Raw genomic sequence first — 26946 nt, forward strand, 5'->3', positions numbered from 1 at the left:
TCAGGACTCTGGCATTTTTCCTTATGCTGTTTTACATATGTATATCTCCATTTTCCCACTGCTAGTTCTCAAAGTCACTGGGGATGATAGTAATTATGTTATATTCTGTTCTCTTTGCTCTATCCCACAGTGCTCAGAATAGCAATACCAATGTCGCCACAAATGATATAATTACTGAAAATAGATAAAAGTTTTTTGTTTTGTTCTGGTTGGTTGTTATTTTGCTGCTATACTATGTATAGTCCAACCATTGTTTTTAAAAGTTACTCAAAATAGTTTCTGTGTACTTGTGCTGCTAACTGGATATATAATTAGACTCAGTGCATTTTATTTTCGATACTTAGGAATTGCTTTAAATTTTTTTTGTTTATTTATTTTAAAAAAGATCTTATTTATTTATTTGACAAAGAATGAAAGACAAAAGCAGGTAGAGCAGCAGAGGGAGAGGGAGAAGCAGGATCCCCACTAAGCAGGGGGCCCAATGCACGGCTTGAACCCAGGGCTCTGGGATCATGACCTGAGCCGAAGGCAGTTGCTTAACCAATTGAGCCACGCAGGCGCCCCACTTTAAAAATGTTTATCTTTAGATTATTTTTTGCTTTTAATTATGGTAAAAAGTATAACAGTTTACCATCTTACCCGTTTTAAGGTGTTACAGCTCACACAGTTCAGTGATATCAAGTATATTCACATTGTTGTGCAATGGGAACTTTCTCATCTTGCAGAACTCTGTACTCATTAAATAACAATTCCTGCCCTCCCACCCAACTCTTGGCAAACATCATTCTACTTTCTCTCTATCTGAGTTTGACTACTCTAGGGATCTCAGAGAAGTGAAATTATATAGTTTTTGACTTTTTGTGACTGTCTTATTGCACTTCATATAATGCTTTCAAGGTTTATCCATATTGTGTTGTAGTGTGCATCAGAATTTCCTTCCTGAATAATATTCCAGTGTTTCCTTTCGATATTTTCCTGAATACATTGTCAAGTTTTTGGACTTCGACTTGTGTTTAAGTGAGACCTACAGTTTTAATTTATTGTTCTTTTAATATGATCATCTTTTTTTTTTTTTTTTAAGATTTTATTTATTTATCTGACAGAGAGATCACAGGTAGGCAGAGAGGTAGGGAAAGAGAGAGGAGAGGAAGCAGACTCCCTGCTGAGCAGAGAGCTGATGCGGGGCTCAATCCCAGGACCCTGAGATCATGACCCGAGCCGAGGCTTAACCCTGAGCCCACCCAGGTGCCCCTATGATCATCTTTTTATATTTAGAGTGATTTCTGTTTCTTTTTCTGTGAACTGTTCATTTCTTTAGACTATTTTTCTATATAGTTTTATTTTTTTCTTTTTGATTTTAGAGGCTCTATATAGAGAGACAGTAACCTTTTTTTTTCTGATACAACTTGCAGTTTATTTTCTTGTAGCTTATCATTTGTGTTTTTACTTTGCTTAGAGTGCCTTTTGCCATTCAAAAGTTTCTATATAGTCTAACTTATTACCCATTTCCCTTCCTTGCTGGTGGATTTTTAGGTCATTTTTTTAGTAACAATTTTTCCTACTCTTTGGTTATCATTTTTTTCTCTAGTAACTGTACCCTTCTTTCCTTTTCTCTTTTTTTCTCCCTTCTTTCCATACACTGCCAATCCATTTGAAATTCGTCCTGGTGTATACTGTGAGGTGTGCTTCCAATTTCCTTTTTCCATTTGGATATCCAGTTATTCCAGTCTCACTAACATAAATCTCTTATTTTTTCTGATTGATTGGAGATGATCATTTTGCTTTGTTTTTGCTTAAAATATTTGCATGTGTAACTGGTGTGTAACTGGGTGTATTTCTGGATTTTCTCATCTGCTCCTTTCATCTATATTTATTTATTTATTTATTTAAAATAAAGTCTTTTTTTTTTTTTTTTTAAGATTTTTATTTATTTGTTAGAGAGAGAGAGAGGAGAGAGAGAGATACAGAGCGCAAGCACAGGCAGACAGAGTGGCAGGCTAGAGGCAGAGGGAGAAGCAGGCTCCCTGCCGAGCAAGGAGCCCGATGTGGGACTCGATCCCAGGACGCTGGGATCATGACCTGAGCCGAAGGCAGCCGCTTAACCAACTGAGCCACCCAGGCGTCCCTCATCTGTATTTATAAGCCCTTACAAACATTGTTTTAATTATATAGGCCTTATGTTTAGTAAGGCTAGCTTTCTTCTCTACCAGTATTTTTTTTTCTGGCTGTTTTTTCTTCCAAATAAACTTTATAATCAATTTTTCAAGTTCTAATGAGAAAAAAAGGCTTAGTGGTATTTTATTTGGACAGCATTAAATGTATAGATTAATTTGGGGGAGAACTGACATTTTTATGATACTAAGTCTTCTTATCCAAGATAATATGCCTTTCTATTTAGTCCTACTTCCCTGTCCCTCAGGAATATTTTATATGATTTTCCTCATATTGATTTTGGGTATTTCTTATAAGTTTATACATGTATTTTTAAATTTTTATTTTTTGATATTGTGTTTATTGTATTTTCTCTATATTTTATTTATATTTATGAAGATTATTGGATTTTATATATTAATTTTATAACATGTTACTTTATTAAGTCTTCTCATTGTTCTCAATAATTCTGCCATTAATTAGTCTGGGTTTTCTAGATATATACTCCTAGGAGATGAAAAATATTAATTTTCTGAACCTTTCCATAGAAACAGAATTTTTCTAAGTTACTATGCATGGGAAGTCCAAGTGTGTTTCTGGAGGTCAGTCTTAGCCTCTCGGTATTAGTGCATTGTAGACGTGCCAGTTTGTTGTGTGCTTTTAGCTGTATAAGCTGTATCATTTGTTTATTAACAGGAGTTAGAAAGGCAGAAACATATGTGTAGTGTGCTGCAGCATAAGATGGATGAACTTAAAGAAGGCCTTCGACAGAGAGATGAGCTCATTGAGGTATGTGCGTGAACTGTGGAAATACTTAATTTTGAACAAAATGCATTGAATGGGACTGTGGGGTGTGTGTTGGGAGGGAAGGGAGTTACAATGCCACAGTTTCCTTGTCTCTTCATCTTAGCTGTACCATAAAATTTCACACACATGAAATATAAAGTCAGGCTTAAAAAATTAATTCTACCAACTTTATAAACATTTCCCCTTGTATTAGCAAAAGCTTTTGTAATTATCTTTTATTCCTAAGCACATTCTTTGCTAAAGATATTTTAGGAAATGGGCAAAAGGAAAAAATTATGAGTACCATTATTCTTTGGAATATAGTGAATGCTGTCTGCTGGGGTAGGATTCTTAGGGAATAAGACATTTGATTTTCTCTGAGGTAGATCTGTTTCTGAGGTGGCTAAAGGAAAAGCACTAGTCAAGACAGACAGCTTCTATGAAAAACCCGAGGTGGGCAGGTTGTGCTGGTGGAGGAACCCTGAGTGCCTCAGTGTTGGCAGCATCCTGAGGAATGTGAAGCAGTGGTGTCCACCAAGAAATCTTTGAAAGCATTTATTGTACTTTTGTTCCTGTTATCTTGTGAGTAACAAGATAACTCACTTTAAATGTGGCTTTTGAGGTTTTTCCTAGTGTTTTTTAAGTATTCTAGGAAGGGATCCTGTCCACTGGCATGGTGTGATTATCAAAGGTTTCTTTTTTTTTAAAAGATTTTATTTATTTATTTGACAGACAGATTACAAGTAAACGGAGAGGCAGGCAGAGAGAGAGGAGGAAGCAGGCTGGGATCATGACCTGAGCCGAAGGCAGAGGTTTTAACCCACTGAGCCACCCAGGTGCCCCTCAAAGGTTTCTTATGTTACCTTAATGTTGATGACAGGGGAGTGCTTTTAGGAAGGCCAGCTCTTAGGGATCCCTGGGATCCCTGGGAGATGTCTCCTGCACCACACTCATCCACATTCCTGTTGCTCAGGACGTTCCCTGCCCCCACTCATCCCCACTTGGTTCTCCTCCCTCTCCCCATGGACCTGCCCCACTTAAATCTCTCACCCTGTAAATAACTTAAAAAAAAAAAAACCATTTAATAGAGGAAAAGAAACGACTACTTTTCTATTTGTAGATTTGTGTTAACTTTTCTTCATTCTTGAGAATGATTGAATTCAATGTAGCCTGGCAGATTGAGTTTGTGAATGCTAAATGTAGACACAGATAACCCTTTGAAAATATCAGATTACATGTGAAGTTAGTTGTCCTTGTTTTTCCATTTTTGGCATGAAGCATATCATCTAAGTTTTGTGTCCACCTGGTATTAAAAAATAATGTGAATTCCTCTCCTTTTTTGTCCTTTTGTTTTTTTTGTGTCTATATTCCAACCGCTTGTGATTTTTTTCTAATTAAGATATATACTTTTCCCCACTTTTGATTTCAGAAGAATAATAAAGCTGCTTTGCCAGCTGCTTCTCAAATTCAGTACCTTAAGTTAGAATTGGTTAAGTGTTTTAGCTTTTAATTTGATGATAGTGCTTAAGAGAAATTGTAATGCTTGATTCCCGTAACTTGTCACTGTGGTTTCTTTAAAGAAAGCCGAGGGTGCTGTATGTACGAACTTTAAAGACTTTAGTTTCAGACTTTAGTTTTATGTTTAGAAGTAACATCTCTTAGATGTTAATACCCCTGTGTATGTATAACTGAAAAACATTGAATACGAGAAAATAATGCTTTTTGGTCTTTCATGGTAAAGTAGATTAAGAAATGTATATGTAGGAAAGGTAGGAGATTGTAATTTACCAATAATTCTTAAAAGAAAACCTGTTAATATTCAAGTGTATAGATTGAATCTCGTTGCCTAAAGAGAATAGTTGCTTAAGAATGGATACATGCTGAATTCTGGTTTTTCTAAAAAACTGAACTTAACTAAAAATACGACTGTTCCTTCAAATTCATGATATTCTTGCTGTGGTAGGTTCTACTAACAAATTTGAAATGATTAAGTTCAGATGTTTTGTATTTTTTAGTTCTACTTAAGAAAATAAAGTTTATAACTATAGCTTGCTCTCTCATAAGCAAAATTTCCCTCTCTAGAAATGTAAGTTGCTCCATGTTTGGAAGAAAGGTAGTTATCAGAGGAAGAACACATACGTGGAGTTGCTTGTACACAGAAGCCCTAACTGGCTTGCTGCCGCAGGGCTGTGCTCCCAGTAGTTCTTCCCACTTCCCTTGTGGCAAGCCAGCAGAAGTCCTGTCGCCAAGACACTGGATGTCATCTCCTTCGCAAGCGGCTCTTTTCCTGTTCAGCGCAGCTTTCTTTCTCCCTTTGTTAAGTTTCTTTATCAGCTTTACTTTTTGTTCTGTTTTCCTCCATCTGATCCCCTCCGTTTTTTCTTTCTGTTCTTTTATTACTTCTCTCCCCAATTCCTCTGCAGGAGAATCAACGAATGCAGCAGAAAATAGACATCGTAACAAAAGAGGTGTTTGACCTCCAGGAGACACTCCTGTGGAAAGATAAAAATATTAGGGTATGAAATAAAATTGGGCTTCGGTCTGAAGCTCATTGATGAGGAATAGACCAATATAATTTAAGTTAGAGATTCCTAAAAATCTGTCCTTTTGGTTATTTTTGAGCATTTATACACTGAAATGGGAATAGGCAGAAGACAGAAAAAAACTTCCAGGGAAAAACGTGATAGTATATCTGGAAAGAACTCTTCTTGCTAGCAGGACTCTGGGCTTGTGAAACCTACAAAGTAGGAACTTTCTAGGGAAGTTTATTTCCCCAGGATTCTCATCCAGAAGCAACCACAGGATTTAATTCAAACTCTGTGGGTAATCAGATATCCTTACATTGCAAGAATTTTGGATGAGAAACAAGAGAACAGTGAGTGGGGGGTGGAGGACAAGTAATTAGCATCCCATAAATCCTTGGTGAATAAAATAGGAAGAGATTAACATCAATTTAGTTACGGAAGTGGATAGGAATGTAAGATTTGCCACAGTTGCCAAACCATGACGTCATCTCTAATTATAACCTATGTCTCCCCAAAGCAGGGAGTGGGGCGGTGCCCAGAGAAGGAAAGTCTTCAGGGGTTTTTTGCTAAGCCCTTTAGATAGATTCCAAGCGTATGGAGGCTGGAAAAATTCCCACCAGTTCATCCCGTGTCACCCTTGACATGTGCCCCACCTCATGCTGTGAACTCTATTCTGCACTGGGGGTGCCACACAGCCATAGCTGCCAGACGCTTACCTTGTCAGGGAAGGGCTATGGTGGAGGGAGCAGAGAGAGGGAAGAAAGCTCTTGTCTTGAGAACACAGAAAGTTTTGTTCTGCTTGAGGTCAGGTGGCGTAGGGAAAAGTTGGCAAAGATCCCCAAGAACACCTATGATAGACATGCCTGGATGAGCAGTCCTCTGGGTCATAACCTTCATTGTTGATGGGGGAGTTCTTTTATCCACTTCTTTTCATATATCTAAGGACATAGCCTCCCCCCTTTTTTTAAATTAAAGATTTTCTTTATTTGTTTGAGAGAGCAAGAGTGCTCGAGCTTGGGTGGGGCTTGTTAGAGGGAGAGGGAGAAACAGTCTCCACTGAGCAGGGAGCCCTACTCACTGCATCCCAGGAACCCCCAATGATGACCTGAGTGGAAGACAGATGTTTAACTGACTGAGCCACCCAGGCGCCCACTGCCCCCCATTCTCTTATTAATAAACACATGGGAAACAAAATTATTTCTTAAGAGTTTTTAATATTTAAAGTACTGAGTTTCTAAAATTCTAAAAGCTAGAAGAGCCTTCTGGAATATAACTTAAGAGTTTTGAAATTCTGATTGTGAGCTACTAAACTTATTTACATTTTTACTTGGGGAATTTAAAATGAGATATGAAAAAATGTATGGCACAAAGTAGGTAATTTATAAAGGTTAGTTAGTCTGGTCACTATCTAGAATGGTCTTTTAGGACCTTCACATAATTTTTTGTAGCACAGATCTGTAGGTCCATGATTTCTATTTTATATAATTATCTCAGTATTTAAACCAATTATTTTGGATCAGCTATAGGAAAACTCCAAACCACTCAGTCCAATAAAATAGCTATTCAAAATAAAACAAAAATTTATTTTCTACCAAAAAGATGTGCTCATAGTTAAGACAGATTACTTGACTTTTAAATATTCTTGGCATTATTGAATGAGCAAGTGGCTATCTTCTTTCTGTATGGTATATAATAATATGTTCCTTTGGCTTTTTTAAAAAACTAAACTTAAATTTTTTTTTTTTAAAATCTGTGATGGGGCATGTGTCAGAATGGCCTTCCTTTTTAAGGCCAAATGATAGTTCATTGTATGTGTGTACCACATTTTGTTTATCCATTCATTGGGTGATGGACACTTAGTTTGCTTCCCCCTTTTGGCTCTTGTGGTAATGCTGCTGTGCACATGAGTTTGCAGCTACCTCTTTGTGGTCCTGCTTTCTTTACTTTGGGTTGATAGCCAGGAGTAGAATCGCTGTGTAATATGGTAATGGTATGTTTAAGTTTTTTAAGGAGTAGTGAGACTGTCTTCCACAGCAACCGTACCATTTTCCATTCTTATCAGCACTGCACAAGGGTTCTCTTACCAACACTTGTTTCTGGTTTTTCTGATAACCATCCTAATGTGGTCCTCCCACGACTTGCACAAGATACATTTTCAATATAGTCAGTGACTTCCTCATGTATCACTTGTTTCTAGCTTCATTTTCAAGATTTAAAGTTAGTGACTTAATAAAGGAACATGGCCGTTATTCTCATGTTAGAGTTTAGTTTTCTTTGGTTTTCCTCCATTGATCCTTGTGGTCATGCTTGTAGTCCTAAGGCGGTTCCAAGTGCCAGTTGGCTATGTATGGAATAAGCACATACATGGGACTGGTGTATCTGGATAGCCCTGTGTGAGGCTCCATCCCATTCTAAGATATTCTGGCCCCATGCAATTATATGGAGAAATAACCTGTTGTCCCCAGAGTTCATCCTGTTATACATATCTTTCAGGCTTCCTGACACTAGAATTTGAGGTTAGTTCAGGGGTAAAGAATTATTTAGATCTCCACAGGCATGTAGTTTTTATCCTAAGTGGGGGGAAAAAGTCTACTGTGAGAGCTATTACTGAATGCAAACACAGGGTAGCAGTTTTATGCTCAGGTGCTGCAGAGGATTTCAGATCAGCGAGAGTACATTTACTCCAATTAGAAGGTATTTCAGTAGCCCTCGAACTTTGTGGTGAAATGGGAGAACTTAAAGGATGTATTTTATTTTCCCATCCATAATTATGGGAAAATAAAGTTAAGTCCCAAAGTAAAGATAAAATCCATTGCTATAATACGTAGGAAGAGGAACCAATGGCATGTACTAGCATTTGCTAGAATTTCTAGTTTAAGATTGGTCTGTTCCTAAGAGCATCTAGTGGTGGTGGTTATGTAGAGCATGTTGTGGCAGTGATCACTGACCTGGTTGTATGCGGTGATGCATGGCGAAACTATGCACGCAGATACCAATAACCCACAAATATCTAAGCCCTGGAGATAAGTGTCTGCCAACAGATGGGAAAGTATTGCTTGTGCTTTTTTGTCCTGAGCTTAACATTTGTTATTAATGCAGTGGAGTGGTAATAGTAGCTTGAAGTGTTAGGATAAATGCCTAAATGATTAATATGAAGGCAGACTCAAGACACGCCATATGGTGTGAATGTAAATTGCTGAAAGGAAATTAGATATTGTTGTTGCAGTTTGGGTAAGTATGGTGTAGGGCTACTTAGAGGCTTCTTTTCCAGCGCATCTGGGATGACCGTAAGGAAACAGAATTGTGGCCTTCTTAGGGCTGTGATAGAGAAAAAGTATGCAAAGGCTTTGAAACCAAAAAGAACTAGATTTACTTTATGGCTTTGGCACTTACTGCGACTTTGGGCCCCCCCCCAAAAAATGTATATATATAAAACTTCTGAGCTTCAATTTTCTGATCTGTGAAATGGGGATAAGACAAGTACAGGATATAGAAGGGAGAAATAATATATTAGGGCAAAATTACATGTCTCTGTAGCAGTGCCTGTTGTACAGTTGGAGCCTCATGGTTGGTGGCTGCCAGCTTCTCTTGTCGTAAGATCAGAATGATTTAGAACACTGTCCACTTACTCAGCAGTCAGTAATGAAGCCATTGGCTCATTTCTAACCCCATAAACTGAGAGGAAAGGTACCTGCTGTAGTTTAACTTCTTGGCCTGTTGGGGCTGTTGGCAGAACATATTAAATACAGGAACACTGATGTAGTGAAAGGTTTTTTCAGAATAGTCCAGCTGTCAGGTATCTGCATGGGCTGCTTGCCTGGGGTATGTTTTGAATTCTGGGTTATGGCCTCCATAGAACAGATTCGTTCTGTCACTGATAACCTGGGTGTGTGCCTGCTTCTGCCCTGTTGGCCTCAGCACTGACAGTTGTGATTCAGGCAGTGGTGGGGGTGATCCAAGTGGAAAGAAAGTGCTGGGCTTTTCCTCAGCGCTTCCTGGGAGTCGCGCATGGCAGCAGTGCTTATGCTGTGTACGTGTTGTCCCTTCTGTTTTCAGATGAGAAATCTGAGGCCTAGGTAAGTTAGTACATGCTGGGACTCAAAAGCCTGACCCCCAAACCCATATTCTGCTGCACTCTATAGGTGGGCTGTATTTATTTTGTCAGTGTTTTCTTTTTCCCATTTAGAAAGGTGTATCAGAAACCAGATTCTTAATTGTATTTAACTAAATTAACAAAAAAACAGGTCCTTGAGAATCCCTTTGGAGATTAGCTATTTTGAATTAAGTGGTATTTGAGGAATATTTTGCTGCACTGTTTGCGGAACAATCACTACAGCCAATATTTAATTAAAATACCTTGTATATATTGGTTATTTTTTCTTCTAGGGCCATTAAAACTTTTTTAACTAAAAAATTTTTAATTTTCTTAATTAAAAAAATTTCACTGTATCCTGATGAACAGTTTTAGTTAAACATAAAATGTAGTCATTTGTTTTGGTCACCATATGAAAATGTAGTAAGGTCAGTAAGGAAAACTTTAATATGACTGCTATCTTCATCTTCCTTTTCCTGTTTTTTCTTTTTTTTTCTTTTTTTTCCCCATCAACTGGAAAAGAAAGATCAGTTCTCCTGCCTGATGTGATAAGCATGTTTTGGCAAACTGATGCACGACTAACCAGTTTTTGCTGAAACCCTCCTGTGCAGATGTGTGTCCATATGACTTTGTATTTCTGCCCATATCTAACTGCTGGTTTCCAAGCTTTACCGCTCCCTTGTCTTTTAAGGCCTTATCTTTGTTTATTTGAATTAGGTACACTCTGCTGCCTCTTTCACTTGCTCTTTTTCTGTGCCATTCTTTCCCTTGCTACCCTGTCTAAAACCAGGCCCTAGAGAAACAGAAAGAATACATTGCCTGCCTTAGGAATGAGCGCGATACGCTCAGAGAGGAGCTGGCTGACCTGAAGGAGACAGTGAAGACAGGAGAGGTACGTTAGCTTTAGCCCGGAGTTCAAGTCCCTCAATGCTTTATTCTTCCTTCCTTTCATCCTGTTATCTTTCCCAGCCTGAAGACATCCCAGCATTCACTCTTCAGTGCAGATTTGGTAGGTTTCAGTTATTTCTTCTATGGACCTATATTCCGTGTAATTAGTTCTAACCCAGTGTTGCCTGTGGCAGACATATTGACGCAGGGTCACCTCACAGAGCATACTACTGCTTCCGTGTTGGCCATGTTTTGTGATGGTGGCTTTTTTCCTTTTCCACAGAAACGTGGCTTAGTTATAATCCCTGATGGCACTCCCAATGGGGATGTCAATCATGAACCAGTGGTGGGAGCCATCACCGTGGTGTCTCAGGAGGCTGCTCAGGTCTTGGAGTCTGCAGGAGAGGGTCCACTAGGTAAGACACTGGCTGCTGCTCTGTCGGCTTGGATTTACTGTCCTCTTAGACTTCCGGCTTACTCATATCCCATCTTGGAAAACAAAAACAACACAAAGTCTATCTGAGGTTTATCTAAATTCTTAACAGGAAGAAATCTGCGCACAGAGTCTTTAGGCATCCTTGAACTTGGGAAACCAGCATTTGGGTCATTGTATGGCCTCTGCATGGAAACACTGTTGGTGTAAACACATTGCTTTTTTACTTAAATACAAACCTTCCGGGAAGAGGTAATCCAGCATATGCATCCCAAGGAACCTGTGGGCTGGTAGGGGACTTCCCAAGTGTGATTTAAGTTTCTTTTTCCTGGAGAGTCTAGTTTTGTGCTTTGTTACTTATCCCAGGGTTGCAGTGCCACCGCATTTCTTAAGGCAAGAAACAGGTGACCAAGAAGTCAGAGGAGTGTTTTTTCTAGAGCAAGGCTTCTGAGCCTCTTAACATCTAAGTGTCTTAAATTAAGCCTTTGAGACTTTAATAACACCTCTCCCAGGAAACCACGCAGATGCTCATCCATTGGCTCTACTAAGAATTCAGCTCTAAAGGAAGGAAAGTGGCACAGATACTCCATTAACACCAGCTCATGTTTTTTTTTTTTCCTTTTGTTTTCATAATGTGTAGGTTTTCTAGAGGACTGGGACCTTTTCAGAGTTAGTAAACACATTCTCTGAGGCACAGAATTGCAGAGACAGATCACTTTGATAGGACAGAGGCTGTGGGCGGGGCAGTGGGAGCCGCTGTAGAGAATGCAGAGTGTGTGGCTGGAGGCAGCCCAGGGCTTCCTCTGCTTGTTGGGAAGGTACTGGGAAGCCAGCACTTAACATTCGGCCGTGACCCTAGTTGATTGGAGGAGGCTCTGGCTCAGTGCTGACTGCTGCTTTTACTCATCTCTGGCCCCTCTCAGTCCAAGGGCCTTGTTTTAATGGCGTGCTTGGGAAGCAGCAGCCCAACCCCCAGGCCAGGAGTGAGCCCTAGCAATCCTGCCACCATGCCTCAGATTAGCCCATGACTACTTGAAACTCGGAGTTTCCCCATTTCCCCTCCCTAGTCTCTGAGGGCCTTTGCTCCTTCAGCATTGTCCTCCCATTTTCCCTGTTCCAGCCTCCCCACCCAGGCCCTCTTGTACCCCTTCTGTCTTCTTTCCCAGATTTTATTTGCTCCTGTGAGGCTTAAACCTTGGAGCACCCTGCATTCGAGTTGTCTGTCTGCTTGTGAAAACATGTTTGAAACAAGGAAGTGATCTTTGTACTTTGGTTTGTCTTTCAGTGGAAAGTCACTGCCCTTGGGAGCAAATATATTTAGTGCCTTGATAGCTATTTTTTGTATGGAAATAGGTGTTGAATAATTAAGTATTTTTCCTTAGCACTGAACTTAAGCCTTCATTTCTTTTGATATTGAGAGCTATAAGTTACCAGATTTTTGCTGTTTCTGAATTTCAAGAATGATTTTTAATTGTTTCTGTACTATATCCTCACAAATTTAGTTTACAACCTTTTCCATTTGTTTTAGATGTCAGGCTACGAAAACTTGCTGGAGAAAAGGAAGAGCTACTATCACAGGTAAAGGCATTCTTCTCACTGGAAGATAATGTTAATTTAACGGACTAAATAAATCACATGGCAAAGCAAATTAAAATGTATGCAAGAAAGAGATGCACTTATTTCAAACATCAGTATTCAAGATTTGAAGATTGAATTCAGGATTTGAAGGACAAAAAGATAAATTCGTATTTTGCCTTTTTGTTGTTTCCTGTTCTTAAAAAAATTATGAGACGTGGAGTTTAAGGAGTTAAATAGCTCTACAAAGCTTCTTGTAAAGACAGAAGTTTCCTGCTCTGCCTCCTCATCTTTACCCTGACCATGCTGATTGGTTCAGCAGATTCTTTCCATGTGTACTGTTCTCATGTATTTCTCTCCCACACGCTCCTGTTGCTTCTTGATAGTTCTGTTTTGGGCACTGTCTGTTGACATCTCTCTGTGCAAGAGAACCATCTAGCCTTCTGTCCCCAGCAGCATGCACACCCTTCCCATCTCTGGTCCCAGCAAAGGCACAGCGTGCATCCCGTCGGCACGTGTCACTGGGACTTGTAAGCAGTTGTTATGGAGCCCCGCAGCGTTCCAGAGCTGCCTTCCCTCGTCATCACAGCTCCCGCTCCCCCAGAGTTAATACTACGGCTTTTCTTTTACTCTGCTGGGTTTCCTGTGTATTTATGACTTGCGTCGCTGCTGCGCCTGCAGCAGTAGTTGAATCTGCTCTTAGAGATTGCGGTGCACCAAGTATTCTCTCTGTTCTGCTTGCTGGTTCTTGGAGCATCAGACCTGGCCCCCTGGGAACTTCATGGCCTGTTCCCTCCACGCCCAGCTGGGCTGCCCTTTGTCCCCGCCTAGGGTTTCCTCTGCCTGTGGTTGAGGTTGGAGTCCCTTTTAGCAATGCTGTAGGCCTTCCTCCTTTTTCATTCATTCTGTTTTTGGTACATCCCCCAGTAACTTCCTGAGAAAAGGATATATAGGCTATAAATTTTTCATAACTTTGGAGGCCTCAAAATGTCTTCATTTTACCCTGTTACTTGATTACAGTTTGGTTAGAGAATTCTTGGAATTTTTCCTTCTTCTTCTTCTTTTTTTGTTTTTTTAAAGAAGTTGCTTCATTGTCTTCTGGCTTCCAGTATGGAAGCCAACATGTTGAAGATTTTAAGGGCATTCTGATTTTTCATCTTTGGTATGTGACTTCTTCCTTTCTTTAGTGGCTTTTATCATACTTTCTCCTTCCTGTTTGGAGGTTTCACAGTGATGTGGTTTGGAGTTGTCTGCATGTTTTGGGCCCCTGTCAATTCTCAGAATTTCTATCCTTCAATCCTGGGAAACTTTTTTGACTGTTTTTCTCCCTTCCCATAATCTGTTATCTCTTTTTGAAACTCCTGTTCAGTCATTCGAATGTTGAATGAGATGCCACTCTTTAACAGGCTCCATTCTAGGCGTTTGGCATATTTCCATGAACTACTCAGCTAAATAATCCCTGCACTAGGAGACAGATCTTACATTCTAGTAGGAGGAAACCAGACAATAAATAATAGATGGAATGAATATGTAAGTTATATGGTATGTTCGAAGTTTGTGTGACTGCACTTACTGTATGTGTTTCTCTAGCCACATTTAGTGGCCATAGGTGCAGGCGTGGGTGGATGGAGTTGGATTTTACCCAGGAGTATAATTAAGCAGAGGAGGTGAGGGCATATGGAGCAGAGTATTGATAATGATGACCCCAAAGATGAAGTGGGTAATGAGGCTAATGGGTAATCCAGGAAGATGTCAAGGCCCAGTGGAAAGATGGGAAATATCACTGGGATTGAAGGACTGGGATTTGGGTTCCTGAGAGAGGGAGCAGGAAAGACAAGGAGTAGAGGTTGGAGAAAAGATAATGGGACTAACTCATGCAGGGACTGCACTTAATCAAGTGGGAGAATCCAGTATATGACTATGGGAGAATAGTGATGGCAAGATCCTTGGAGAGGAGGTGTTCCAGAAACTGCCATCGGTCATAGGAGAAATTCTCTATGTAGGTGGATCTTTAAATTGCTCCGGCTATACTTGAGGGAGCATAAATCAGGAGCTAAGTGGTGAAGGAGTAGGGCGATGGCAGTGATGAGGGGTGGTTGGTATGTGGAATCAGAGGGGAAGAGGTCAGGAAGTAGGGATTTTAGGGAGCACTGATGGAGAATAGTTGGGCAGCAGCACAAAAAGCAGGTCATGTGTTCTGTTTTCAGGCCCAGTGGTAGGAGGGCTCTGGGAGAAATCACCAGAAGGTCAGAGGGCTGCAGAGTGAACAGGCTTCTCAGGGGAGAGTGGATTTCTGCTAACACACTAGATAAAGGGACCATTCAGAGAAGAGACTGAGGATGAGGGGAAATGGTAATCCAGAGTTTTAGGCATTGGGAAGGGTTAGAAGGTGCAGATGGGGGTGACAGCTGTACAGAGCCCTTCAGGGAAGAGTGTAAGAGGATGACTATTTTTGAGAGGGACATAATGATACTGGGGATAATGAAGAACTAGTCCTGGTTCACTCAAGGGAGATGTTGAAAGGGTGGAGGTGTCTGGGAAGCATGGGTTCCCTCCCAGTGCAGAGCTCACCCTTTCCCCACTGGGGATATGGCCCACTTAGTCCTAGTGCCCAGGCTTCCCTTTGACCACTATTGATGGGGTACCAGCTAGGGAAGCCCCCTTAACTCTGAGCATCACACTCACCCTTGACCCTTGATGATGAAGGGCAAAGGTGGCCTGGGGAGGCTTGGTCTTGGTCACAGAGGCAGTTCCCCCTTGTAGTTCTGAGCTGTTTGCTCCCCAAACTCTCCTGGTAAGAGTTGTAGTCATTTGGGGGAAAAATGGCTCTGATTTCTGAAGGAAGGGGCAGTAGACCTCTGGGATCAGCACTTTTTTTGTTTCTCTCCTGTTTGTCCATCCCTTTTGATCTCTTTTGCTCTACTTTAAAAAGATTTTCTCAACTTCATCTTTGAAAACTTCCATTGGCTTTATGTTTCTCTTTATGTTTTCCGGATGTAGATATTTTTACTTACCTCAGAGGATATTGACAGTTTGTCACTGTTCTCTGTTGTTTCCTTCCATCTGCATAATTTATTTCCTAACTAATGCTGTTTGGCCCTAAGTTTCAGGGCCGGTGGTGACTAAAACCCTGATAGGCAGCTTTTAGCACATGTAAGGCTGATGTGGCTGGGTGTTTTGTTGGGAAATTTTGATGTGGGTATGTTGGTCTTTACCTTAGTCTAGGCAGACAGTTCTACAGGGAGACATCTCCCAGGACTCTGCATCCATGGAGCAGTGTTGCTGGCAGGATCCTGGGGATTGAGGTCGGACCGGGGGCCTTAGCATCATTACGTGTCTGTTCATCTGATCTTGTTTTCCGTGTGTGCAGGCTCCTGTCTCCACTGGGCCTTGTCTGTTCCCAAAACTGAATCCCTTCGCATTTGATTCATTATCAGTTTCTTCAGTTTATAAATTAAAAACCCCTGTAGCCTTATTAAGGTATAACTAGTATAGAATAAGCTGCTCATACCTAGGGTGTACAAATGTCCTACCGTATTCGTTTCTGAGGGCGGCCCCTACAAAGTACCACAGAGGTAGCTTAGAGGAATGGAAGTGTCCTGTCTACACAGTTTTGGAGATTTAGCAAGTGCCCATGGTCGGGTGACAGCAGTGGCAGTGCCTTCTGAGGCCTGTGAAGGGCCGTCTGTCCCACACTTCTCTCTGGCTCCTGGCACTTTGCTGGCAGTTTGTGGCATTCCTTGGCTTGTGGATAGCATTCTGTGTCTTCACATCGTCGTCCCTCTGTACGTGCCTATCTCTCTGTATGGCACCAGTCGTACTGGATCAGGGGCACACCCCATTCTAGTATGGTTTCATCTCAGCTCAACTAAATGCATCTTCACTGACTCCATTTACAAATGAGTTTACATCCTGAGGTACTGGGAGTTAAAACCTCAACATATGAATTTTGTAAGGACACAAGTCAACCTGTAACAATACTCACGAAACCATGACCACAATCAAAATGGTGAAAATATTCATAACCCCTCCAAAGTTTCAGTGTCCCTGGGTAAGCCTTCTTTCCTCAGCCTTCCTCTCTCCCCCTGTCCAGGCAACCACTATTCTGCTTTCTGTCACTGTGGATTAGTTTCCATTTTGTGAGGTTTATATAATTGGAATTACATAGTATGTCCTCTTCCTTTGTCTGGAATCTTCTACACAGTGTACTTATTTTGAGATTCAGCTGTGTTGCACCTATTGGTAGTGCTTTCCCCTTGCTGGGTAGATGTGCCATAGTTTGTTCAGCTTCCTGTTGATAGATATTTGGATCATTTCCAGTTTGGAGCTGTTATGAATAAACTATAAATATCCTTTATTATGGGTAAAATAAGGTAGATCACCTGTAAAGCCAAACTAAAAAATACGTTTCCAACTGTTTCTGTATACAGAAGGTTTTCTAAATATTTAACCTAATATTTAAGTGTTCATACTTAATACTTAATATTTTAATTAAATTTAATTTTAGTATTTAATTGAATTCAATGTTTAACATTTAAGTTTCCTAAATATTTAGCCTAGGATATTTACCCCAATTTTAAGACAAAACACAAACACCTAACTGCCTGTGGAATTTTATTAAAAACGGAATTGAATAAAAGTAGTGAAAAACGCTGAAAAGATCTGCTGTTCCACCAGCCTACACACAACATCAAATAGGGCTGTTTTGATTGGGACACCTGGTCCTGGAGCTCACTCCTTCTGGATGTTCCCAGTTTGTCGCTAGCGCATCTGGCCCCGTGGCCCCGTGGTAGGCACTCAGGTTCTGGGCGGATGACTTGTGTGGCCAAGGACCCACTGTGTCCTGTGGATCTCGTGATGGCCCTCTCTTTCTGCTTCAGATCCGAAGGCTGAAGCTGCAGCTGGAGGAGGAGCGGCAGAAGTGCTCTCGGAGTGAGGGCTCGGCAGCAGACATGGCGGGGCTGCACAATGGTTCTGACCTGCAGTTCATCGAGATGCAGAGTAGGTACCATGGCCAGGCCAGCGCCACTCCATGGGGAGGCTGCCCGTCTCCCACGTGCATCTCTGGGGGAGCCATGTTACAAAGATGGCTTAATCCTTGGCAAGTCCAGAGTGTAGTCCTGATCTCAGTGGTCTGGCCGGGGAGAGCCTTCTGGCAGCCTCTGCACTTCAGGGAATGGAGTAAGAGAGGACTGGGTTAGTGCTCTTACCCTTCTGTGCAGTGATTTCTAGAGACATTTTGGAAATCGTGTCCTCCTGGCACTGTCCTCTTCCACACCTGGGTCAACTGTCAGCTCCCATACAGCACCTTTCCCAATGATATTTTTCTTGTGGAATCTCTCTTGGATAGTGGGAGGATATATTTGGAACTAACTCATACTAATGTTGAACAGTTTTAGAACTTTGCTGGAAGTTTTCTTATTAACCAAATGAATCCTTATAGATAAGAATTTAAAACAAGGCCAGAGTAAGCCTCTTCAGTTTACCTCATGCAGTTTTTCTCCTTTCTACTTTTGACCCCATGCTGGTTTTTTTTTTTTTTTTTTAAAGATTTTATTTATTTATTTGACAGAGAGAAATCACAAGTAGATGGAGAGGCAGGCAGAGGGAGAGAGAGGGAAGGAGGCTCTCCACTGAGCAGAGAGCCCGATGCGGGACTCGATCCCAGGACTCTGAGATCATGACCTGAGCCAAAGGCAGCGGCTTAACCCACTGAGCCACCCAGGCGCCCCCCATGCTGTTTTAAAATGCCTTCTATGTCCACAGTAATGTAATCTCCATGGTGGGGGGAGGTCAGCAGCCATTCTTACATAGTTTGATAATGTATCATTTGTGGAGAGGGGAGACTTTTTCAATTTTAATTGTGGCTTTTCTGATAACTTATTTTAAAATATCGGTTATTCCATGGCCTTTTCATCTAAATATTTTTGCATTAGGCTAAATAGAAAAGGCGTCTTGGATTAAAGCTTATTAATACTGTTAATACTGCCTTTTGAAGTTAGTATCATGTCCTTAATTAGAGATCAGCTGGGACCCTTGTGACTCTTATTGAATATTCTAGAAATATTTTGGCATGGAGGATAGATGAAGATGGGCATGAGGAAAGGCAGACTGACTAGCTGGGAGGCTGTGAGGATCAGCTGGACCAGTACAGTGGCTACCAACAGTTTTAAAGAAGGGCAGGGAGTAGATTTGAAAGAGATTGGCCTAAAGCAGCAAATTCAAAAGGAGTCACACTGAGGGAGAACGGGCATGCCTGACGTGTGAATGCTTCTAGGGCGGGTGGGCATTATGGAGCTAGTGTCTGGGAAGGACCCAGAGTGAACTGTCGAACGAGGTGGGCTCAGTGGGACCTGATAGACTGGGTTTGGCCGGCAAAGGAAGCCCGGGGATGGAAGCATGGTGTGGTCGAATGGAATTTCATGGCAAGCATGAAAACAGGAAGGAAAGGGAGGTTTGCCACGAGAAGGAAGCAACACATTGTGATAGTAAGTGTCTGGGATGAAGGATTAAAACCAGATCCTGAAGCTTCTGTTTTAGAGGCCAGCAGTTGGAACTCTTGTCTGTCACTGCCAGAGGGGCCTTCAGGGAGACAGTTTTATAGCTCTATTACTTTCCAGGTGACATTAACTACCTGTGAGAAGAATCTCTGCCTGAAGATTATATAAGTAGTTATAACCTCAATGATGTGGAAAAGCAGAAAGGTTCTTAAGTTAGATGGCTTAGATTTGGTTTATCTCCTATAGGCCTTATGATTCCTACCCTATAATCATTTCAGGTGATTTTTGTGAAATTTGGTTGGCTGGAGTGAATTTTCAAACTTATTTTAAATGACTTCTTAGGTCAGAAGTACAACTAATGATTTAGAAGTCTACCCATCACATTATCACAATGTTACTGAAAAGCATTTCTTTGAGCAAATGTTTATTAAGCACAGGCCCAAAGCCCTTGGTGAGATACAGAGGTAGACTAAGGATGGCAGAGCCATGGCCCCTCTCCTCAGGTACACAGTGTTTAGAAGGCATGATCATCTTAGAAAAGCCATTAAAAACATGACAGGGAAGGTGAAGTTACAGGAGACTAAGTAGAGGCATGCTGAGGACATGAGTCAGAGGTGGGCAAGGAAGGGTCCTCGAGGTATGGCAGCAGAAGGGAGCCTGGAAGGAAGGAAGGTGAGGGAAACTGGAGGCTCCTGGGGGAAGGGCGGCACATAAGGTTGTCGGGGGCCACTGATGCACTGACAGGGCTCTCCTCAGTGGTCAGCCTCCCCACACCATAGCATAAAGAGTCACATTTTCTTCCAACTCCCTGGTCCAAGGGATGCTGGGATCAGGTGTTAGAGCTTCTGGCAAGAGAGCCATTCTGGAGTCCAGGCTGCAGAGGTGCTGTGGCCACCCCGTGGGCATTTGCGTTCGTCTCCTTCCACTTTACTGTCCCCTCCTGGGCTGCAGAGGTTGTCACTGCCTGAGGTCACAGCTGCTGACAGGTGATTGACTGTTCTCTTCTCTTCTAGGAGATGCCAATAGACAAATTAGTGAATATAAATTTAAGCTTTCAAAGGCAGAACAGGATATAACCACATTGGAGCAGAGTGTAAGTACTTGTTTAGCATGCTACCAAGTGATTAACACTCCCTTTGCAACTTCCTGCATCTGAGTGGCCAATTCCAGGGGTACCCAGCTTTCCTTGGGCTGTCTCTGTAGTGGGGTCTCTGTAAAAGCTCTCAAAGTAGAAAAACCAGCAGAGAAAACCTGGCAGGACACTTCAGCCTTTTGTTAGTTGTAAAAATGCACAAGACTATAGTATAATTGTTTTTTCCAGATTATTTTAAGAGACTTTAGGAAGACTGTAGCTTGAAAATCCCTTATTGCACTTTTCAGAAAGTCCAAATGCTTTTCCATTCAGTGAATCTTGTCCTGCAATGTTAATTTGGCACTTAAATAATATGTTCATCATAAACTTAACATGGGAAATTGACTCTGTAATGACTCTCCAGCTGTAATCCTCTCCAGGGACATTTCTTGATCTATAAATAGCCGTCGGGTTCTGAGAGGCCCTATGACTCACCATGAGGGGATGACTTGGGATTTGTAATGATGCTGTGTTTCCATGTGGCTGCGAGAAAGGGGCTCCCGGTGCTCACTAGCAGAGGCTCGCGTTCTCTTGTTGACAGATCAGCCGGCTCGAGGGCCAGGTGCTGAGGTATAAGACCGCCGCGGAGAATGCTGAGAAAGTGGAGGATGAACTGAAGGCGGAAAAGAGGAAGCTACAGCGAGAGGTACCTGCTGTTGCATGCTTAAAGAAAAGATCCTTTGCTGCCTGAGGAACTGAATCCTGGGTCCAAGTCTTAAGGGAATAGCAATGGAGGCTCTTCCTCTTTGGTGTTGGTTTTTGACCTGCACAGTGACTGCCATTTACTTTTAGGCTTTGGTCAATTAGAAACTAAGAGAAAGGACAGGTCTCCCTTCTGTTGTAGAGCTGGTCTGTCTCCCCACCTGCTGTCTGCCCTTCCTGGGATTGAGGCTCAGTGTCCCTGCTGGGCACTGCCAGCTGGCAGAAGAGAGCTGAGGCCACGGGGTGCCATGCAAGGCCGAGCTGGCAGCACTTCTGTTCTTGGGTGGGGGGGCATGGTGGAGGGTGCTCAGGTGGCACTGGGGTTCACGTATGACCATGTGAAGTGACCCAGCTCTCCCTGTCTGCAGTTACGAACAGCACTGGACAAGATTGAGGAGATGGAGATGACCAACAGCCACCTGGCCAAGCGGCTGGAGAAGATGAAGGCCAACAGGACAGCACTTCTGGCCCAGCAGTAGGAGGCTACCCTCTGGCCCGGGTGCTGCTTCTGGGGCCCCTCCCAGAGGGACTGACTTTTTGTCCATTGACACAGACCCCCTTCAGTACTGTTTGAGTTTTGTCATTTAAATAGCCACCTTTGTATTTTATAATTTATGAGAGAATGGAACAGGTTTGAATCTTCATGAATGAACACTTTGGATTTCGTTTGTAGTTTGATTCTAGACTAAGAGCTGGTCCATGCTGTTTTTATTTTTTATTTCCATAATTTTAGAATCAAGTTTACTCACCACTTTTCCCCAACTGTCTCAGTGACTGGGCACTCGGAGGCCTTGGCACGGGTTCCGGAGGACAGCAACTCTGTGAGTGCCCCATGAGATAACTCGGCTGGAGACCTCGGAAAACACAAGTGCCTTCTCCACGGTGCAATTCAGACTTCAGTCATCTCCAGCGGTCAAAAGACACTTACCCTTGATTTCAGATAGCATTTATATTTTAGTGAAGAACCAAGTTCACAGGTGGGGAATATATGTTTCACTCAAATTTCTATGTTTGGAGGAAAAAGCCTTTTTTTTGTAAAATATTTAAATTTATATAAGAAAATGTTAGAAAAAGATATGGGGAGTGTATATAAAACTTGCTTTGTTGCATGTGGCTGGGCAAGTCCAAAGCCTAACACTCTTAAAGTAAGAGCAGGGCCCTTCGTCTTCAACATCAGCTGTGCTGTATCTCATGTAAAGTATCTCATCTGCTGCTGCTTTGTGGAATGGAACCTCAGACAAGCCCGGCAGGGTGGGGGGAGCAGGCAGGCGGGAGGTCGGCCTGAAGACTCTATTAAAACGCACCCTCTTGCTGACCACAGCTGGCTACTGACACATTCATTCAGTTCAAGGGGCTTTTATCATCGAATGTGGCTACTCTGCAGGGTTTGTGATTCGCTTTTGCCCTCAGAATCAAGGTGGGTTTATGGAGATGGTGGCTGTATCTTCAGAACCAAGGCTGGGAGAAGTCTAGTGAATTAAAGGCACATGAGATAAATAAAGCTGACTTGAAACTAGATGCTACAGCTAACTTGAATGTGAAGAAAATCTCTACAAATTACCCCCTTCTTCAGAGCAATGAGCCTTTTAATTTTAAAATACGAAACCACTGTCCTGAATGGAGGGGATTTCCTATAGTCCTACCAGTAATCACCTATGTGGGAAATGGGGGAGAGGGGAAGAGGGTGAGGTCCTGGAGTCAGGCTGGGGGCTGCTCAGCCTGTGCCCCACTGGTCTCACCGAGCCCTACTACTGAGCCACCCTTTGACTTTTTCGAAGTTCTATGTGGTAGAACCTGACCTTGCCCCTTTTGTGGTACAACAAATTTGTCTCCTGTTGTCCTGGTCTCTTCCAAAGGGAATGGCTCCATGTCTTCATTAGGTAGAGTTCCCTGTTCTTTCTCATGGAACATTCTTCACTGAGTCTTGTAATCTGGATTGTACCTCAGTACTGTGGGTGTTCTTCCTCCCTGTGCTCAATGCACATTTCTGTTAATGCAGGCTAGTGTTAAGGCAGCTTATTGTAATGACACCTACAGCTTAAGTTTGTAATTTTATGTCATCCTTCAGACAAGAATAACTAGAACTTTATCTTAAGCTGGTAGGATTCAGATCCATTAACAAAGGGGGCTCACTGAAGATGCATACCAGTTACAAACTCTGTAAGGACTGCTGTCTTCTCGCAAGTTTTTTTTCATTAAAAATTAATTAGCTTTGGTTAAGTACATAGTAACAGATTATCAATTCAGCTTTCTCCATATTCAGTGTCACCAGAGCCTCTTACATGTTCGGCACCTCTTTCCAGAGGCATATGGACCAATGTAATTCATATCTGCTGATATCAGAAATTAGAATACCAAAGACTCAAACCAGAGCAAGATCTATAAAATCTCCAAGGCCTTTTAAGAATTCTTTTCAGATGCCCAGAGGGCTTTCAAAAGACTTTTGGATTCTTCAACACAATCAGGTATACTGTAGGTGAAAATGGATCTAGAAAACCTTTCAAGTGTAGTGAAATTAAATCAATCATGTTAGGACACATTTGACAATTTATTTCTGGTCACTCCACCGAGCGTGAAAGAGTGCTACTAGTTAGAGGGCAAATGGGAGTCAACTGTAAGACCTACCCTCATCAGGACACAAGGCAAGAACCGCACAGCCCAGAGTCCACAAGGGAGTGTGGTTAGCACCTCTCGAAGACTTTGTACAGATCAGGCAGGTTAGCAAGCTGTAGGATATTTCCATCTTCTGTGAAATGTCTAGGAGGCAGAAGGTGTGAGCGTAAGGCTTTATAGACAACGTGTTCCACAGTCCGCTTCCAGGGGTTTGCAGAGGAGCCGGACACTTCCCCCTGGAAAAGATGTGTTAGAGGTCACAAGCATCCCTATTTGGCCCACTCACATCCCAGCATTTGTGGTTTCCCGGCTGACCTGTACTGGACCTGGATGTCTTGCTCATTACAATCTGCTGTTTTCCTAATGCTGGTGAGACATCCCTCTTCTCAATCTCTCAGGGATCCTACAGCCCCAAATGTTGAGAGGTGACAACAGGAAGAGAAGTCAGAGACTTTCTCCCATGGAACTTTGTTTCCATTCGGGAGGAACTGTGGATTGTAGCAGGATCTAATGTAACATCTGATCCGGACTATGATGGACTAGGATGTTCAGTAGGAAGTGCAGTCACCCAAGCCCTTTCTGTGTACAGAAAGGTCTGTAAGAAAAGCTAGGGATCTGACCTTAGTACTGCCCTGTTCTCCTGGCAGAGCAGTGGTCAGATTAAATGGGCCAAAGCTAAACAAGCGTGGGGAGACTGGGGGCTATGTGCTGGAGGGCTAACGACAGGAGACGAGGGCTCACTAGCCCTGGGTCATCCAGCTCGGCCTCCCAGCTCTCACTGTGACAGCTTGTGCTTTCACGTTTGACAGGTACTGGGATAATTCTAGAGGGACCTTCCAAACCAGTAGAAGGAAGCAGAATTCATGAATAAAAGCTGACCATTATGTTTAAACCTTATGTGCAGTGAAATCCTAGGAATTCAGAGGTAGCAAGTTTCATTTCCTAAACGTTGTTATGAGAGCCCAGCCCCTTCCCGGGTGCTACTGTGCGTCACTACAGTACCTGCTGGCCCGAGAGGGTCGACTCCTCAGATACGTACTGCTTCCGAATGGAGTAAAACATAGCACATTCTTTACTGAGGCTTTCAAAACATTCCTTCTCTTCATCCCAGTTCACCTAGTCCAAAGAGAGAATTTAATACCTCAGCATAGGTACTTGCTGAATGAAAATGAAACACATTTCATTTCCAAGTCAAGGTCACAGACTACTTAAAGCTTTTTACATGTAAAATTTTAGGCATTAAATCTATAAACTGGAACTGCTGAGTACTGCTGGGGTAGGTGGGGTAAAGGGGGGCCGTCAAGCTGTTACCCTTTCCATCATTCCATGTGAAGGTGTGGCCCCATGCCCTCTCCCCCAAGCCCAGCCCACACGCAGGTACCCCCATATTAAAAACAGCTTGACCACTTGCCTCCGTGGCTAGTCGAAGAATGAAGATAGGCAGACCCTCCAAAGGAGGCACATAGTTGTCGATCAGCAGGGGTAATCCAGTCAGGTTCCCTTCCTGGTTGTGAAGAAAAGGCCACAAGAAGGAGACAAGAAATAAACTGTTACAGTTTAATCAAGTTCCTTTTCCCCAGTGCTCCCTCCAGGTCTTATCCACATGCCCACACTTCGGGCGACCAGGTGCTTGACTTAGCTGGACACCAGGGGTGGGAGAGCAAAGCACTTAAAAAGCTTTTTGTACTGACATGAAGCAGAACAACTACTTTTTTCAATATGCTCACCAATTAAAGAATACAGAGATATGGAAAGCCCCAAAGTTTAAGCATAAGAGGAAGAAACAAAGCAAGTGGCCGGCATCATCTCATTTACTGTGGCCTGTAGGGACTGTGGAATTCAGCTCTCTCTTGTCGGGGTCCTTCACCCTGGGAACAGGAATGGGCATGACTGGATGAGAAAAAGGTGGTGTAACCTAGACATGAAAATAGGGGGTGAGGATGTAAACAGATGTCTCGTGCTGCTTCTCACAAGGGTGGGTGGCCTTCTCACCCTGACTGAGGACCAACTACAGAACTTGGCTCTTACATGAGGAATACAACAGAGGAATACAATGGCTGTTACACACCTCATCGATTTCCAAAGAGAAATAGTCTGTGAGCATCTCAGCCTTCTTCTTCAGAAACTCAACAATGTACTCGGCAAGTCCTTCTTTGGGACCATCTTCCTCCGTCCAGCCACTCTCAGGACTATCCAAGGCTAGCATGGCCAGGTCAAACAGTGGTGCTGGCTCCTAGAACAAAGACCACGTTAACAGTCCCTCCAAGTGAAGCCTGAATTCCTTCCCACAAAACTACCACAGGCACACCTTGGAGGTACTGGTTTGCTTCCAGACTGCTATGTAAAGGAGTATCACGTATAGTGAGTCAAATGAATTTTCTGGTTTCCCAGTGCACATAAAAGTTAGGTTTACACACATATATCCTATTTATGAAATACAAAATAGATTATATCTAAAAAAACAATGCACATAACTAAAACTTCTCAGCTGCAATCATCAAAACAGCATGGTACTGGCATATACACAGACACATAGACCAATGGAACAGAACAGAGAGCCCAGAAATGGACACTCAACTCTATGGTCAACTAATCTACAAAGCAGGAAAGAATGTCCAATGGAAAAAAAAGTCTCTTCAATAAATGGTGCTGGGAAAATTGGGCAGCCACATGCAGAAGAATGAAATTGGACCATCTTCTTACACCACGCACAAAAATAGACCCAAATGGATGAAAGACCTAAATATGAGACAGGAATCCATCAAAATCCTCAAGGAGAACACAGGCAACCTTTTCAACCTCCGCCACAGCAACTACTTGCTAGACCCGTCTCCAAAGGCAACGGAAACAAAGGCAAAAATGAACTTTTGGAATTTCATTAAGATAAAAAGCTTTTGTACAGCAAAGGAAACTATCAACAAAACCAAAAGACAACTGGCAGAACTGGGAGAAGATATTTGCAAACAATGTAACAGATGAAAGGTTAGTATCCAAAATCTATAAAGAATTTACCAAACTCAACACCCAAAGAACAAATAATCCAATCAAGAAATAGGCAGAGGGGACACCTGGGTGGCTCAGTTGTTAAGCATCTGCCTTTGGCTCAGGTCATGATCCCAGGGTCCTGGGATGGAGCCCCGCATCGGGCTCCCTGCTCCATAGGAAGCCTGCTTCTCCCTCTCCCACTCCCCCTATGTCTATTCCCTCTCTTGCTGTGTCTTTCTCTGTCAAATAAATAAATAAAATCTTTAGGGGAAAAAAAAAAAAAGAAATAGGCAGAGGACATGAACAGACATTTCTGCAAAGACGACATCCAGATGGCCAAACACACACATGAAAAAGTGTTCCACATTACTCAGCATCAGGGAAATAGAAATCAAAACCACAATGAGATACCACCTCACACCAGTCAGAATGGCTAAAATTAACAAGTCAGGACATGACAGATGCTGGCGAAGATGCAGAGAAAGGGGAACCCTCCTATACTGCTGGTGAGAATGCAAGCTGGTGCAGCCACTCTGGAAAACAGTATGAAGGTTCCTCAAAAA

The 26946-nt window shown here is 42.4% G+C and overlaps 2 protein-coding genes across 29 annotated transcripts in view; one reads left to right on the forward strand and one right to left on the reverse strand.

Moving 5' to 3' along the window:
* LRRFIP2 (LRR binding FLII interacting protein 2) overlaps positions 1–22103 on the forward strand; it is a 107465-nt gene extending 85362 nt beyond the window's left edge. For 16 of the 25 annotated variants that reach the window (XM_059162112.1, XM_059162111.1, XM_059162119.1 and 13 more), the window contains 9 exons: positions 2848–2940; positions 5361–5453; positions 10346–10447; positions 10727–10859; positions 12405–12454; positions 17332–17452; positions 19965–20044; positions 20625–20729; positions 21154–22103. In XM_059162112.1, coding sequence (XP_059018095.1) covers positions 2848–2940; positions 5361–5453; positions 10346–10447; positions 10727–10859; positions 12405–12454; positions 17332–17452; positions 19965–20044; positions 20625–20729; positions 21154–21264 — 888 coding nt within the window. In that variant the 3' untranslated portion in view covers positions 21265–22103. The remainder of the gene's footprint in view (positions 1–2847; positions 2941–5360; positions 5454–10345; positions 10448–10726; positions 10860–12404; positions 12455–17331; positions 17453–19964; positions 20045–20624; positions 20730–21153) is intronic. The other 9 variants (XM_059162129.1, XM_059162132.1, XM_059162134.1 and 6 more) reach the window with 4 other exon arrangements.
* A 1211-nt stretch (positions 22104–23314) lies between these two features.
* Positions 23315–26946, reverse strand: part of MLH1 (mutL homolog 1) — a 48656-nt gene continuing 45024 nt past the window's right edge. For all 4 annotated transcript variants that reach the window (XM_059162138.1, XM_059162139.1, XM_059162140.1 and 1 more), the window contains 4 exons: positions 25467–25631; positions 24810–24902; positions 24401–24514; positions 23315–23634 (listed from right to left, as the gene is read on the reverse strand). In XM_059162138.1, the coding sequence (XP_059018121.1) occupies positions 23467–23634; positions 24401–24514; positions 24810–24902; positions 25467–25631 (540 nt within the window). In that variant the 3' untranslated portion in view covers positions 23315–23466. The remainder of the gene's footprint in view (positions 23635–24400; positions 24515–24809; positions 24903–25466; positions 25632–26946) is intronic.

Source organism: Mustela lutreola, chromosome 2 (genome assembly GCF_030435805.1).
Source record: "Mustela lutreola isolate mMusLut2 chromosome 2, mMusLut2.pri, whole genome shotgun sequence".
Classification (NCBI taxonomy): domain Eukaryota; kingdom Metazoa; phylum Chordata; class Mammalia; order Carnivora; family Mustelidae; genus Mustela; species Mustela lutreola.